Source organism: Saccostrea echinata, unplaced genomic scaffold (assembly GCF_033153115.1).
Source record: "Saccostrea echinata isolate AGI-Se365-2 ecotype Australia unplaced genomic scaffold, CSIRO_AGI_Sech_v1 ptg000033l, whole genome shotgun sequence".
In the NCBI taxonomy this organism is placed as follows: Eukaryota; Metazoa; Mollusca; class Bivalvia; order Ostreida; family Ostreidae; genus Saccostrea; species Saccostrea echinata.
Window position 1 is genome coordinate 20,060,883 of NW_026889782.1, and position 16,180 is coordinate 20,077,062.

At 31.1% G+C, this 16,180-nt stretch overlaps 1 protein-coding gene across 1 annotated transcript; it reads right to left on the bottom strand.

The window, feature by feature from the left end:
• Positions 1-4,852: 4,852 nt before the first annotated feature.
• On the bottom strand, positions 4,853-13,461 carry LOC133198244 (protein IWS1 homolog A-like). Its single transcript, XM_061334366.1, has 9 exons — positions 13,254-13,461; positions 12,810-12,891; positions 12,677-12,710; positions 12,281-12,349; positions 10,879-10,903; positions 9,766-9,888; positions 7,402-7,524; positions 6,993-7,115; positions 4,853-5,013 (listed from the first exon to the last, which is right to left on the bottom strand). The coding sequence occupies exons 1-9, from the start codon at positions 13,459-13,461 to the stop codon at positions 4,853-4,855; spliced, it is 948 nt and encodes a 315-aa protein (XP_061190350.1).
• Positions 13,462-16,180: the final 2,719 nt, after the last annotated feature.

The following is a 16,180-nucleotide window of genomic DNA, read 5'->3' on the forward strand; positions in this document are numbered from 1 at the left end:
TACCTTTAATTTCTTTACACACAACAAATGAAAAGAAAACCTGAAACCCGAAGCTATTTTCAATTTTGGATAACAGAATTCTGTACATTTTAAGTAATGAGTTTCAACCTAAATACCTGACTGGCATGTGGCATATTTCATTATAATGAGAAATGACAATAAAGGTATGTCAGTCAACATAAACATCTTGGGATAAAATTGTTTTCAAAATTGGGATGGTCTGATCACATTGATAAAATTGTCAAGATGGCCTACAAAAACTTGGATTAATATCTAAAAAGCTAGAATTCACTTTATCAAAGGATATTTTTTCTCAGATAAATATTTCTTTTATTAAACCTCAATTGGAATACATGGTTGAAATTTGATCTGAATGCACAAAAGCAATTTGAAAAGTTAAAAAATTAAATTATTTACAGCTAGTAAAGTTACACAAATTGGTTGGGAATATTTGAAAAAAGGACACAATCGAGCTTAAATAGTACTAATGTATAAAGTACAAAATAAATCAGTACCTACTTAAATACAAAATATAGCACCTGATATAAAAGGCAATATGTCACAATTTTGATTTTCTACTCGAAGATCTTCCAACTATTTCTTGCCAAAATGCAGAGCAGAATTATTCATTAAATCCTTTATTCCTGACACTGGTGGAAGATGGAATTCAATTAGTCTTAATACAAAGGAGGCAAATTTTATTAATACTTTAGCAAAAATTGTCTGTCGAGCAATATTGTAAAGCCTCTAGACTATTTTTTGATATGGAGAGATTCACTCAAGCTTAAATGTATCTGTAATAATTTAAAATTTTTCTGTAACTTACGAGCAAGTCCAAATTATTCATATGGTCCTTAAAAAGATCCATACCATTTTTTTTATTTATTTACTTTCTAATTTTTGTAAAAAAAAATGCAACAGTATGACATTTTCTTGTTGTAGTAAGTATCGTTGAATAATTTGTACATAATAGATATGGATTGATGCATTTGGGGGTGATTCATAGTCTGATCAACAAAATGGAGAACTTTGTAAGGATTTTTAAGCTTTCTAAACAAATGCTGCAGATGTTCTTAAAATATTAGATTTTCTTAGCTTTTCTGTGTTTTATTCATTTGAAGCTGAAACCCATATATGTAAATATGTTTGGTATAATTCATATGTAGGGAGAGAGCGTATCAAGTTTTAAGAACTTTTGACCAATCCCAGTTGTAAAGTTTATATATATATATAAAAATAATCTTGAATAAACGCGATCGGCTTTTATACCTAATGCCAGTTACGTATATCTTTTGTAAGGTAATGCACATTTATAGACATTTAATCTTCAACATATAATAGGCCTGTGTTTATTTGGGGTATACACACGCTAATCATAGACGCTATTGTTTGGAGGTAACCGGTAACAGCCTTCAAACTGACTTCACGGCCAAAGTTTTTAAAACAATTATCGCTTCTGCAAGTGTACGTGAAAACGTCTTTCCTTGAGAAATTATCATCCGGATAAACGAGTCATTTTTCAATAAAATACTACTTTTGTAGTAGAACTTGATCGTCCGGATGCAGAACGCGAATTTTTAATGAGATTAATGAGACAGAATAACATATAAAAAAAATCTGTTCCCCCAAACAATCGTTTGAAAGGTGCAGCGTCCTGATTAATGGCGTGCGGATTACCGCGGCGCCACTGTATTTATCGGTGTTTTTGTATGGCAATCACGTCCATTTGAGAGACTGTGTTACGACAAAGGTATTCTGCAGGATTGATTCTTATATCTGCTTTGAATAACTTAAAAAAATAATTATAATTATTGTGTGTTTCGTCTTGGAAACACAAATATTTTTGATTTTTTTTTTTAAAGAATTAAATAATAAATTAATTTACTTAATTTGCTTACCTTTTAACTCCCAAAATAAAATCATCTACACTGATTTTAACCAAATTTAGAGTTTATATAGATGAGCAAAAGCTAGAGGGTTGATACAAATCTCGTCACTTTTATTTCTGCCTCTCAAATTGCAAACGCTTAGGAGGAAATATTTAAAAAGGAATTACTATTCTTTCTCTTGTTTATCATTCTAGGCACACGAGAGACAAAGACTGCTGGAGAACAATGCTGATAAAACGATATTTTCCACTGAAGAAATAACACCCTGAACAGAGTATCATTTTCCTGAGAGGAAGACAGCCCTAAGACCGTACAGGTATTGTTTACCTTCCTATATGAACTGCGAAATTCATATAATTTCGATGACTTTGGTTCATAATAAGTACTTCTAAGAAGAAGATGGTGAAATAGAGAAAATAGATAAAAAAAATCAGCAACTGTTTGATGCCAAGCACTTCTCAGGATCATTTAAAAAATGAAGGATATACTAGTGGGTATCAAATAAAAGAGATAAAACAAATTAAATATGTAATGACGAAGTCTGCGTTCTTGTTTACACTGTGGAGGCAGGCTGGAATCTAACAGATTAATATGCATATTAGGCACTTGATCTTTCTATTGGCGAAATTCACATTTACTTGTAAATATCTAGAAATTCACACGCTTATTGTAATATTTTTTCTTCTTTTGTTTACTGGATATAATGAATAATGCAGTAATATACATGCCATGTTTTTTTCTAAACTTAGAATACGGGCGTTCAGGATTTAAAAGATTCATGAAAGCAAGAGGCTTCATACCCAGTTTATGACCCTCCCTCCGACGAAAGAAGAAAGATATCAACAGGGAGTTTTCCAACAAAATAGCGTGTCACTACAGACATTAATACGGAAAACTTAACTCTGTGCTCAATTCGTTTCGAGAAATTTAAAACACCGAGATGCCTGCTGTGTATGCATTCTTTTGGTCACAAATGTCTTCATGTACATAAATAGCATTTGCTGATATACGGGGCCTCCTTTGGGATTTAATTGTCCTTTGTGTCTTGAGTATGTTTCAAGTAATAGTGCATTAAATAAACCAGAGGAATTGGCTAGATATTTTTCGGCGAATGATATTTTAGAAAAAAAAAGTAATTGAAACACCAGATAAGCAGCTGGTAATGGATCAAGTTACAAGCACGATAAAAGATGGAATTGATTGTGCTAATTTCTGTTGTCAAAATATTGAAAAGACAAGGGAAACAGATAAAGTTGTAATGAATTATTGCATAGCAAAAGACACGACTTCACAACTGAAAGAATTTTATTTTACAAAGAAATACATGAAAAATATCTTCAAAGAAAGTGCCTATATTGAAAAAACTAAAATGTGTGGAATCACTTGCAGATATTGAAGGCTTAGAGTTAAAACGTTGCCTGATATTTGATGTTAGAACCATGGTATTGCCCAATGATCCTGAGCTTTACAGAATGGAATGTTAACCAGATTTGTACTGGATCTTTTCTTGAAGATAACAATTATGCAATTATTGACCACAGTGTCGATGGTACATGTTCAATATATGATAACAAATGGGCTAAAGGAAAAGTTATTTTTGGACTGAAAAATCCCTATGTAGTGGTACAAAAGGCAGACAAAATTTTTGGGACTTGCAAAGTTACAAAATCTTATGAAGTGTTTTCTGCCTAGGATTTCCTCGAACTGCAAACAATTCCTATGAATAAAAGGGTTTTTTGGAATAAAAATCTGGAATGGGGCTTTTATATATCACGTGCAACAAAAATCATTAAAAATTGATTCATCCGGTAATAAAATAAGATAATTTTAAACCAAATGCAGAAAGAATGTATGCATCCTTACAACAACTAATAGACTGATAGTAGTAATAGTAGTAGACAGTAACTGGGTTCTCCATACAGTTACATTAATATCAGAGCAGGGAAAGATTGTCTAGAAATATGACAATTAAAACATGAAGGAACACTGTGAACTTGATAATGACTCCGCTGGTAATACTGTTATTGCTGTTGCAAAAAGTAACGATATTCATGTACTGTCTAGTGCTGGTGAACTTATAAAGGTTTTCAAAGACATGTCTCAACCCATCTTTAAACAAATAGCTTAACACTAATATCTCCCTGAATAGGGCGTCAATTTTACGGAAAAGGGGTACTCAGAAAAAGCCTCAAAATTTTGGGGGAGGGGGGGGGGGCACGACTTAAATGTTTAAATGTTTGAATGTACTATTTGTGTTGGTTATATATTTTTGGTTTTCCATTACTGACAAGACTAATAATTCTTTGACTGGGTAAAGAAGCACAACAAGTTTAACACTAATGATAAAGTTTTATTTCATGTAGGATTTTATCAAGTGATCAAATATATGCAACGAATTGCAATTTCATTCACGAAGTATTCTTGAATACAAAATATCAGTAATGAATAAAAGCATGAACAAAATAATGATTATACATATGTACAAAAGTTTATAAAAATTGACACAGCAACTAAAATGCCATTGGCCACTTTGCACCTCAGGCTCTGGTTCAATTGACAATGTTAAACTAATTCATTTTTCTAGTAGACATTTCACATATAAACTGGTGTTCGGCGTTTGCAATCATAGATATTATTTTGATCTAAACTCATCTTACATTGAAATTGACCGAATTCTATTTTAATTTGAACATTGCTTTTTAATATCACATACAAGAATTGAATATTTAATTGTCATTAGTGGTGAAATGAATATTATTACATTTTCAACAGTAAAATATAGTGAAACAGTGAATGCATATTTCTTGAAAAGTTTTTGGTTTTATTATACAAAACTGAAATCTTTAAAGAATACTGTGAAATCAAACATTTTGGGGGGGGGGGGGATTACTTTAAGTTGTCATATACCACAAGATATATGATATTTTGTACTGCCACTTAATGCTTCTCCTTAAACCACTTGATCAAATCTTCTCGGACAAGTAATATTTCCTCAAGCCACGAAGATATTCATCAGCCTCAGATACGGATTCAGACAGAGACTGTTTGGATTTTCCTGCTGACTCTCTTTGAGGTCTTGGAAACGAAGCTTTCAAACTTTCTTCAGATTCCGATTTTTGAATAACTAATATAAATATGATATTGCACAATGTAGCATTTTATAACATGCATTTTAATATTATTTATTATAGAGCTAATAAATAGTATAGATAAAAAAAACACTAAAAGTCTAGAGAATTTTAGCGTTCAATAGCTTGGCGTTTTATTGAATGCTAAGTTTGCCATACGTATACCCCGTATGCCTCAAAACATTCCGAATGCGAGCGTTCAATATCGAACGCCACTTTGTGAACAACAATTTCACACAAAATTGAAATAATTAGTTAAAAATTTGGTATCTGTATATATGCCTGAATAAAAACCCCAAAAGCAAACCATAGCGCTTTGTAGTGTCATTAGAGTGATGTTATATTTATCACTGTAAGGGACGACGCTGATTCTTCACAGTTTTGATTTAAAAACCAATACTAAAATATTCTTATCAATTTTGAGTTATGTAATTGAAATAATTTACATAAATCAACGGGGAATGTTTAAGCTGTATAATAAAGCTCGTGCATTTTTACAGCCAACTCGTGCCAATATTTATAATATAATTGATAAAATATCCTTTTTTTATTGAATCATAAAGGAAATGCATGAAATAGTCTAATAATCGACGGACATGTTATCCATAGATTTTAAAACAGACAACAGAAATAAAAAAAAAATAAGCAAGCTCCCTTCAAAATATTTGAAGTCAAAAAACAAACAAACAAAAAAATGAACAAAAAAAAAAACAAACAAACAAAAAACAAGACAAAACAAAACAAAAAAGAAACAAACAACCCCCACCCCAACACACACATCAAAAATATATTCATTTTAGAATTATAAATAAAGTAGGAAAATTGGTCAGAATCTTGCAGGTCTTCTTTTAAGAAAAAAAGATTACTTGAAAATTTATGTTTCAATATGTAAATGAATTTAACTCTGTTTTCACCAGCTATTAGGTTTAGATGTACCCATACGTATTATATAGGAGGCCATAGAGAGATCCCTTTATTAATATAACATTGCCTCATATTCATTAGAATACATTATCATTAAAGGCAAACATTTCGATTATTGTTTCAAATAAGAAATATATGGTATATTCCAATCACCAAAGATAACGTAATTCATGAATTTAATAAAGTCAACAAAGATCTTTCGAATATTGAAAAGAAAGAAAATTTATGGAAGATAGCTATCAAATTTGTGCATACAAAAAAGACTGTATTTTCAAATAATTATGTAGATAAAATTGGGGTCACATTATTTAGGATGTCAACAAGGATATTTACCGTTTTCCACATCAGAAACAGATTCAGACGGAGATTCTTTGGATATTATCGCTGACTTTCTTTGACTTCTTCGAAGCGAAGCTTTCCAACTTTCTCCAGATTGTGATTTTCGTATAGCTTATATAAATGTAAGAGATGAAAACAATGAAAATGTATATATGTGAATTTGTTAATGAATTAAATGCTATATTCACAAAGCATAAGGTTTGAAAATACTATATATATTTTATAAGAAGTCATATAAAATTGAAATTTAATAACCGTCTTCTTATTGAATGAAACATTTACTCATCATGTTTTTGACTTATGTTACAATGCATAATAGTCATTATAATATAATATATCAACAATAAAAGTGCACATTGTTGATGGAATCAAATAAGAAATATATAGGATTTATCACTGACGTTTATATAATCTAAATATTATAAGACAAAATTTGCGTTTGAAGAATATAGAATCAAAATTGAATAAAAAAAACAAAAATAGTCCAATCACTGACACATATTTAAGAGACAGACTAAAATGCTTTTACAGAATAAAATAAAAAAAATGAAGAAGCTCTCTACATTCTTTTGTATACGAAAAAGAAATATATATTCATTTTCAAAGTACGAAAAAAGTGTAAAAATTTGGCAGAATCCTTCGAAGCATTGCTTAGAAAAAATATGGCATTTATTAAAATCACATTACTCAGAATGTCAATAAAAATATTTACCTCCTTTATCACAAGGATCAGAATCGGATTCTGAACGAGATCGATGAGATATTACCGCTGATCCTCTTTTTTGTCTTAGAAGCCAAGATTTCACCCTTTCTTTAGATTCTGATTTTCCATTACCTAATGTAAGTATAAAACAAGAGAGAATAATCAACATTTCTTGTCAGTCTGTGAATTAATTAAACGCCATATTCACCAAGAGTTAGGTTGTAATGTACGTATATATTATATAAAAGGTCTGATAGAGATGTCATGAGGTATAAAGAAAACAAGGAGTATTCACAAACACGAACTATTAAAACAAATTATAAAGTGAAATAAGGGGAGGGGGTAGTGAATCTTGTTTAAGAAAAGTAATATCATTTGAATAAAACATATTATTGATGATGTCATAAAGAAGACTTACCACCTTCGTCATCAGAATCAGATAGGGTTTGGCTTGGAGGTCTTTTGGATATTATCGGTGACACTCTTTGACTTTCTGGAAGCGAAGCTTGCAAACTCTCTTCGGATTCTGATCTTTGAATAGCTAAATTAAATATTAATGTAAAACATTGCAAATAAAGAAAAATTAATATGTGTCAAATAAAATATGGAGATAACGGACAGTATTCAAGCTCAAAGTCCATTTAGACAATACAAATCGGGAGCAGAGCAAAACGGACCTCCAAAACATCGGAGGTTTCTCGTTATGTGTCAGTTTGTACAGGAATTAGATGTCATTTCACCAAGTGTAAGAATCAAATGTACACATTACATGTATATGAGTTCATGTAAAGATGTGATGACATCTCTGTCTTAATGACTGCTTTATACTTTTTTTGCCTGTATTGCATGCATATTATTGCACGTATACTTCTATTAAGAATATTCAAATTTGACTGGCTTGTTAGAAGGCTTTTAAACTCAATAATGACACCAAAAAGTACCGTTTACAGCAATAATGACCCAGTCATTATTAATAATGACCGCTAAAAATGACCTTTTAATCAAAATTCCATTCAAATTAAAAAAAAATTATGCATACAGAAATGATTGTTTATTACAAAGAATGCTGTTATAAAAATATGCATAGTCTTTTTATGATACGCATTAGGAATACGATTGGCCTTTATAGACAGTGTTACATGCATCATAAAATTTATCGTTTTCATTGAAACTTTCGTTACAATGTCAAATTCAACGAATAGAGGCTCGGCTCTTTTATACAGTATAAGTCTGCACCAGATTGTCATTGTACTCGGGAATGGTAATTGTGAATTTATAAAAATGCATGTTATTGACAATCACGGAGTGTTTTAATAACTCGGCGGTGCAAAGACTTACAAGACTTGAAGGGAAAGGTAAACAACTTCATTAGCGAATCTCGAACCCGATAGACACTGATAATAACAGTTCGTAGGTCTAATACACAATTGATTATTTTAGCAATTAAGCCTACAAAAATTGTCTTAACTGATATCGCCATAATAAAACAATTGATTACCCCTTATGAGTTCAACATGGTGAAATGAGGACCCTCGACCTGCCCACTCGCTAATCTGACCTGACCTCGGCCGCTACGCGGCCTCGGTCAGGTCAGGTCACCTTGTGGGCTAGGTGTCGGGTCCTTATTTCAAAATGTTGACCAAATAAGGGGTAATTTATTGTATGTTATGTTTATAATGTAATATATCATTTATAGAATTACACGTTCTCTTCTGGAATGAAATCAGAAATACACAGGATAGGCAAATCACTGACGCTAATATGATCCATAAGGTTTATATTAGACAGAAAAAATGATTATTAAAAAATGAAAAAAAAAATTAAGGAAAATCTCTTTTAAAAATTGTGTTAATAAAAGTGCAGTATACCAGTATTCAAATTAAGCGGATTCCAGTAAAAATAATTACGGCCTTCATCTTCAGACTCAGATAATAATTGTGAGTGAGGTCGTCGGGATATTATCACTGACTCTCTTAGAGGTCTTAGAAGCGTATATTTCAAACTTTCTTCAGATTCTGATTTTTGAATAACTAATATAAATGAATAATTGAGAATAATAAAAATATTTATGTATCAAAATGTAAACGAATTAAACACTCTTTTCACCGAATCTTGTGTCTAAACATAAATATTATAACAGGCCATATAGAAATGTCATTTAAGGTCTGACGACATGTTGCTCGAATACCTGTTTTGTATCTCTTCGTAATATACCACAAATTAATCATAATAATCATTGTCTTGTGATTTTAAAGTGTTTTTTAAATGTTTAAGTAGGTAAGACACCATAAAAATTGTGATATTTGCAATGTTAGTGATTTCCAATAGGATTATATATGAAATAGCATCCTCCGGTATCTTGCTCAAATGCCTGGTAAGGTACCTAAATTTTTTGTGAGGAATCTTGCTTAAGTATCAATACTTCAATGAAAACTTCTTGGAAAAAATTATATATTGTTAAGGAACATGTCGTCTGACCTTAACATCTATTTACTACACACACACTCTTTCTTTTTACTAAAGTTTTTACTTATATAATATTGCAGAAATATATTATAATAGAATATATAATCAATAAAATTATTACTTTCATCAAATAAGAATTATACAGAATTGTCCAATAACCGACGATATTATAATTCAAAAATAATTGTAACGGACAAAGAAAGAACAGTATGTACGATTTTAAATCCTGTATAAACTGGGTAAATCGTTTTAGAATTAAAAAAAATATCCATTTATTTAACTCACATCATTCATGATGTGAAAAAAAAATACATACCTCCCTCATCATCCGTTTCAGATGCAGATTCAGACAGAGAATGTCTGGATATTATTGCTGACACTCTTTGAGATCCTTGAGGCGAGGATCTAAAACTTTCTTCAGATTTTGATCTTCGATTAGCTAATATGAATGTAAAAAAAATGAGAATAAAGATTATTTTTTGTGTAAATCTGCAAATGAATAAGACGTTTTCACCAAGTGAAAGGTTTAATCATACATAAATATAATATTTATTGAATCAAATGATACATATACGTTATAGTCCAATAACAGCTATAATATGATCCATAAATTAAACAACAAACCAAGGTTACTGCTTTTTAAAAAGATCGGACATGCAATAACTTGCAGCCTTGTGTAAAGTTAAACAAATTCAAGAAATGTATTTCAAAGAGGATATTTCAGAACTTCAAGACACCACTGATATATTTCCCAGGAATGGAAACAAAGGTAATCAAGAATCGTCGTGTTTTATCAGGGATGTCTTCTGGTGGGTACATTGTTTTTTTCTCTTTAAAACTGAATTTCAGAGATTCATTTTTAAAAGTTTAATTTCAAATACATAATCTTATTTCTAAAAAAAAAGCTTTTTAATTTTATTTCATGTTTTTTAAATGTTATCCCCCCTTTTAAAAAAAATTGAATACACTATTGATCTTCTCACTTTTCAGGCTCTCTTTCTTGGTATGTGTTCATGTATTTGTATGATAAATAACAGATAAACATTGTGAAATTTTTAAACCGGGCAGGGGACCGAAATAATACAATGATTGGCTCAGATCTGAACTCACCAATGGCTTCATGGTAAAGTGATATTGAAGGGTAACCTTAAGATAAAGCTCTAGAGAGCCATTAGGGGACTTTTTGCGCTTAAGAATATCTTGATGTTAGTAAGGCTCTGGAGAAAAAAAAATATTTTCGTTCTTCCTTTAAAACTAACCATGTGCTTTAATACATGAACATATTGAAAATCAAATGATTGTGGTGTTATCCAAAGGGCTAGAATAGTCAGGTGTACTTTCAAAAGTTAAGAAAAATTACTTTTTAAACTAAATATTGAATAAAAAGTAAATATGATATTGAAAAATTAAAGTTCCGTTTTAAACTTACATTCTGATCTAAAATTCAGCTGCATCTGTGACCAAAATAAAAGAAAAAAAGTTTATGCAAATATATTTTTATGATAGCATATATTCTCTTCAATCAAAGCAATTGTTTTTTTTTTCTTGTTTAGTATCCATTTCTTCTAAAAACAACGACAAAGTCAGGTTTTTCAAAAATTATTATTTTTTTTTTATGAAAAGGAAAACATCATGAAAAGGAGGGGCTTTATAATATCAACACAACACTTGAAGCCTATTACAATTCATTTCTATTGTTATTGGGATTCTCACTTTTATTAAATTTTGGAGTACCAGTGAAAATGAGCTAAAGTTTTTCTTTAACTTGGGAAATATTTATATAAAGAGAAATCTTTCTCAAAACACATTTGACCTTGACGTTTAATCTTCCAGGCAATCAAAATGAAGACATTATTTTAAAAATCGAATGAATAGTATAAAGTTTGTTTTCTACTTAACCAAACCTGGTAGTCCAGTAATTTACTTAATTGTAGAGATGGAACTACATATGAGGTCTTTTGATAATTTGGATCCCAAAATAATCGGATAATGCATACTTTTTTTAAACAAGTTCAGTGTCTCATACATAAACATGTACATGTAGGAGGGAAAAAGTGAAAGGGAATATATATGGTTGTTTTCGCTTGTAGCCTTCATCTTAAAGTCAAAATTCTCTGTCAAATTAAAGCAGGAAATCAACTCTCATTCCTATTAATAACTCTTAAAATACACGTTTGCTAGCATTTGCGCCCAAAATGAGAGTTTGTTTGTTTGTATGTTGTTTTACGTCCTTCTCGAGAATTTTTCTGTCATATGGAGACGCCACCACTTGCCGCTGAAGAGCTGCAAATTTTGTCCTATACTCGGCACTTACGGCCATTGAGCAGTGAGGGGTCTTTTTCGTGCCAGCACCTACTGCGACACGGGCCATCGGTTTATACGGTCTCATCCGAAGGACCGGTCTCCATGTCCCACAGTGGGATTCGAACCCGCGATGTAAGGATCAACTCCTTACTTCGCGACTCTAGAGCAGACGCTCTCCCAATGAGAGAAATAATATTACATGTATGACCAAATTTGATGATATAAAAATTGCTTACGATTCATGTATAAAAAGAGCTCATTAAGAAAAGCATAAAAATCTGCGTGTTATATATTCACTAAAGTTTTTTTTATGAATATATTTAATTTATGGCATTTGTAAAGCTAATTGAATATCAGAAACCTCATCAGAAATTCATTTCTTAATTTTAAAAAAAGCTTTATCATACCAAATTTTATACTATTAATGCTGTCTAGCGCACAGTTATAATGCTTGTTTTTCCCATAATGTAATGAGAAACACATATATTATATATGTGTCACACGTTACTCATTGCACTAAAAATTACCTTTTTAATATTTTCGTTTATACTTTTTTGTAACTTCTTCTGGTGCTTTATTAACTTTCTTTTCAATTCCTGTGAAAGTACACAAAAATAAAGTATAAATTGCACTTAACCCTTTTAAAACACAAATTTAAAGAAAGTATTGATACAAACGAATTCTGTCTGGTTCAGAAACGTGAAAAGTTAACAAAAACTCTATATTATATATACAGTCAAACTTCATTATCTCTTCTGCGAAAGGGTAGATGAAAATCTTTGAGATATCTGAGGAATAGAGATAACAAGGGTAAAATACATTAATAATTAAGTGATTGGGACTTTAAGACTTCTTTGACATATCCATGGTATTCGAGTTATCGGTATTCGAGATACCGAGTTTCAACTGTTATTGGTCCTTACCACAATCTTATCTTCTTCACTTATATCCATTTCACTGAAAACAATAATGGAGTGTAAGTAAAATGAATTGTATAGTCTAAATTGATAATAAAACATTCCTCATATTTTTATTGCAAAGTATGTAACCGCTTACCCCTTTGTGATCAGAGCAGCCTGACCCTCAATTTCTCTAGTTTTTCTTAGTTTTAAGTCATAGTTACTGTCATATATGAAAACTGTTCAAAATAATTAAAAAAACAAAAATATCACAATTGTACATGTATTGCAAGGAATAGAAAAAAAAACAATACAATCTTTACCGAATTCACTTTATACAGTAAAACACGTTTATGACGAAGTGCACAGACGGAAAATTTTGCTTTTCTAAGCGGTATACGTCAATGTATCTTAAAGTCAAGAGGAATGAACTAATCACTTCGCTAGAAGTCAATTCATTGTAAGCGTGTTTTACTGCAGTAGGCAAAACAGTGTTCAAAATTTATAGATGAAAAAAGACATCACAAATGTACATGGATGAAAAAAAAACAACATTATCCATTGGACGTTGTACTAGCAACAACAGTGTACATATACTGACCTCGTATAAACATGGGAATTTTGTTAAACTTTTTGATATCATCTTCATGAGTATATGGGTTATGATGAAGATTAGTTTTGTCATCTTCATCATTGACATCATCATCATCAACAGAGTTGCAGCATTTGACCGTCCTATAACGAATCTTTGACTTTATATCCCACACGACGGCTTGTGTGATAAAGAATGGAACTGCAAGAAGCTGCATGTGTACAGGGAAAATACTTTTAACACTGAACTCCTCCAAGAAATCCGTTTGAAGTTGTCACCAATAAAATTTTGATTGCTCATGTACCTCAGAAAATGTGCAACTGTAAACGAAAATAATATGTCCATTTATTTTTTTTATCTTTATAATATTTGTGATGATTACTTTGGTGGGAGAAATGCTCATTCTTACGTTCAAATTGCATTGCATTTCTCTGTTTATACACTGTAACGGTATATATATTCAAAAATTCAAAACCAACGTCATTTTACTTTTTTCACTTCATAAAAACAAATAAAACAATGCAACATCCTCATATGACAAAAATCTAATTAAAAAACTTTTTATAGGAAGTAATACATAATTATTTAATATACTGAGGTCTTGTTATAGCACTAGGGATTATAGTTTTATCTTGCATATATCGTTTTGATAAGAAGCTCTATTTTTCAACTTTACCCTAGTTGAATATTACTTGATGAAAATTAAATCTTATCGGTCTAGAAAACTGAGTAAAGGACTAAATGTTAAGCTCTTTATCGGTATATGTTGATGTCTCAATACCTAAACAGTTCTCGAATGGGACGTTAATCAACATACAATCAATAAATCTTACTGAACATAATCAATTGTTTACTAATCCCGGTCGCCATTTCCTCTGTTATTACTGACAACAATCGGGGAGATCGAAAGCATGCGTTCTATTCTACTTGGAAAGTGCTGCTAGAATCGTTGAATAAACACGGATTAAAGAATATTCTCAGTTCATATGCATAACATTTCAAACATGGGGTAAGGTTGCATGCATTAGTGGAGAAGATTGATCGATAGATTGTTGTTTAACGTCCTTCTCGAGAATTTTTCACTCATATGGAGACGCCACCACTTGCCGATGGAGGGCTACAAATTTTGACCTATGCTCGGCACTCAGGGCCATTGAGCAGTGAGGGATCTTTTTCGTGCCAGCACCTACTGCGACACGGGACCTAGATTTATATGGTCTCATCAGAAGGACCGGTCTCCACGTCCCACAGTGGGATTCGAGCCTCAACGTAAGGATCAACTCCTTACTCCGCGACTCTAGAGCAGACGCTCTCAACACTGCGCCACGCGGGCGACTACTGCAGAAGAAATATTTAGTGGAGGATAAATAATTTCACTGAAAAAAAGGATATTAGCAGCATTATTTTAGGCATGTGAGGTTTTTTTCCGTTATATCTTTTATTAAAGAAAATGATTTAAGCCTAGTGTTTTGTTCTGCTAACTTTTTGATAAGGAATATTTTGCTATTCGTAGCAGTCACCTGATGAATTCAAATCTAATATATTTTGGTTTAGATAAGGTAAAGTTCATACCTGTACATGGCAATCAGCAAATATAAAAGCAATATGACTGCGATAAGCACATAAACAGCTTTCAGATAGGGGGCCAGAAAAGTCCCAAGAGATGACGGACAACGTTCTTTTAATTCCGCTCTATATATAGTTTGGTTGAAGGTACAGTCAGGCTCTTTCACTGTAATTTTTTAGAATACACCTCTCTTTTTTCTCTGTATTAGTAAGTTAATCTGTTTTTTATGTTAAATATAAGAAAGTTCAAGCAAACGCGTGAGATCAATTTCTGCCATACAAACTACAAATTCATTTAAATTTTGTGATAAACAAGCATATACATTAAAAAGATATCATCCAACTAGTGTGTTAATTATATGCTTAGGTAAATTTACAACTGTCTGTAAGACTGTGAAATCAAATATTTTCGTGGGGTCAAATTTTCGAAGTTTGCGGAAAATATATTAGTTTGTAGGGATTTAATTTCGTGGTTGGAGAGGTGTTAAGTAGTTTTGTATATGAAATTTTACATTTCGTGTTGGATATTAATCTGTGAGACTCTGCATACCTAGACGGCAACGACCCCCCCCCCCCCCAAAAAAAAAAAAAAATTAATGATTTCACAGTATACATGTATCTAATGCTTAAATATCTTACGTTTTTCTGTATCCAACTCAATTTCGAATAACAACCAATACCCATTCCTTGCAATTCTCTCCAATTCTTTAAACGTAAATTCAGAGTTGTCTGCATACAGTATCGCATGATATGATATGTTGTAGCACATCCCGATCACAATCATGATTGACATCAAGGCAAATGTGTCTAAAAACTACAAACAAATAAATCATTATGATAGTGCATTTCTTTCAATAAAAAAGAGAAAAGCTTTGCATTGTGTTGTGATAGTAAGATAACCTACCAATATAAGTTTGTTTTCTCCTGAATATGGGAATAAGTTAAAGTAAACGTTTTACTGAAGTCTTTCTTATTAATTGAAAATTATTAATGTGATGAAACCAATACTAAAACTGTCCCTCATATTTAGCTGCGTTTATTACTTTTTGAGTCAACAATAACAATAGTTATAAATAATACGGATATGTATTAATTAATATTTCCATTCTGAATAAAGCTGTTTAACACAATTTTTTTTAAATACATGATAATGAAATATTACGTTTCACTACGTTTTAATTTTAAATGAAGAATTTTAAAATTTATCGTATCAACTTATTAAGGCAGCATTCATCTGATTGTTTAATATACATAAGAAGTAATAAATGCTTTTATTTTCTAAATAAGCAAGTATTTTGAATGAAGATTTTAAAATTTATTGTTTCAACTTATTAAGGCATCATTCATGTGATTGATTAATATACATAAGA

What these genes read in the sequence shown, in the direction of transcription:
- LOC133198244 (XM_061334366.1), bottom strand. Translation starts at nt 13,461, where the DNA reads ATGCAGCTTCTTGCAGTTCCATTCTTTATCACACAAGCCGTCGTGTGG. An exon ending in TAAACGAAAATATTAAAAAG is followed by an intron (nt 10,904 to 12,280) that starts GTAATTTTTAGT and finishes TTTTGGTCACAG; the next exon opens with ATGCAGCTGAATTTTAGATC. An exon ending in GCTGAATTTTAGATCAGAAT is followed by an intron (nt 9,889 to 10,878) that starts GTAAGTTTAAAA and finishes CATTCATATTAG; the next exon opens with CTAATCGAAGATCAAAATCT.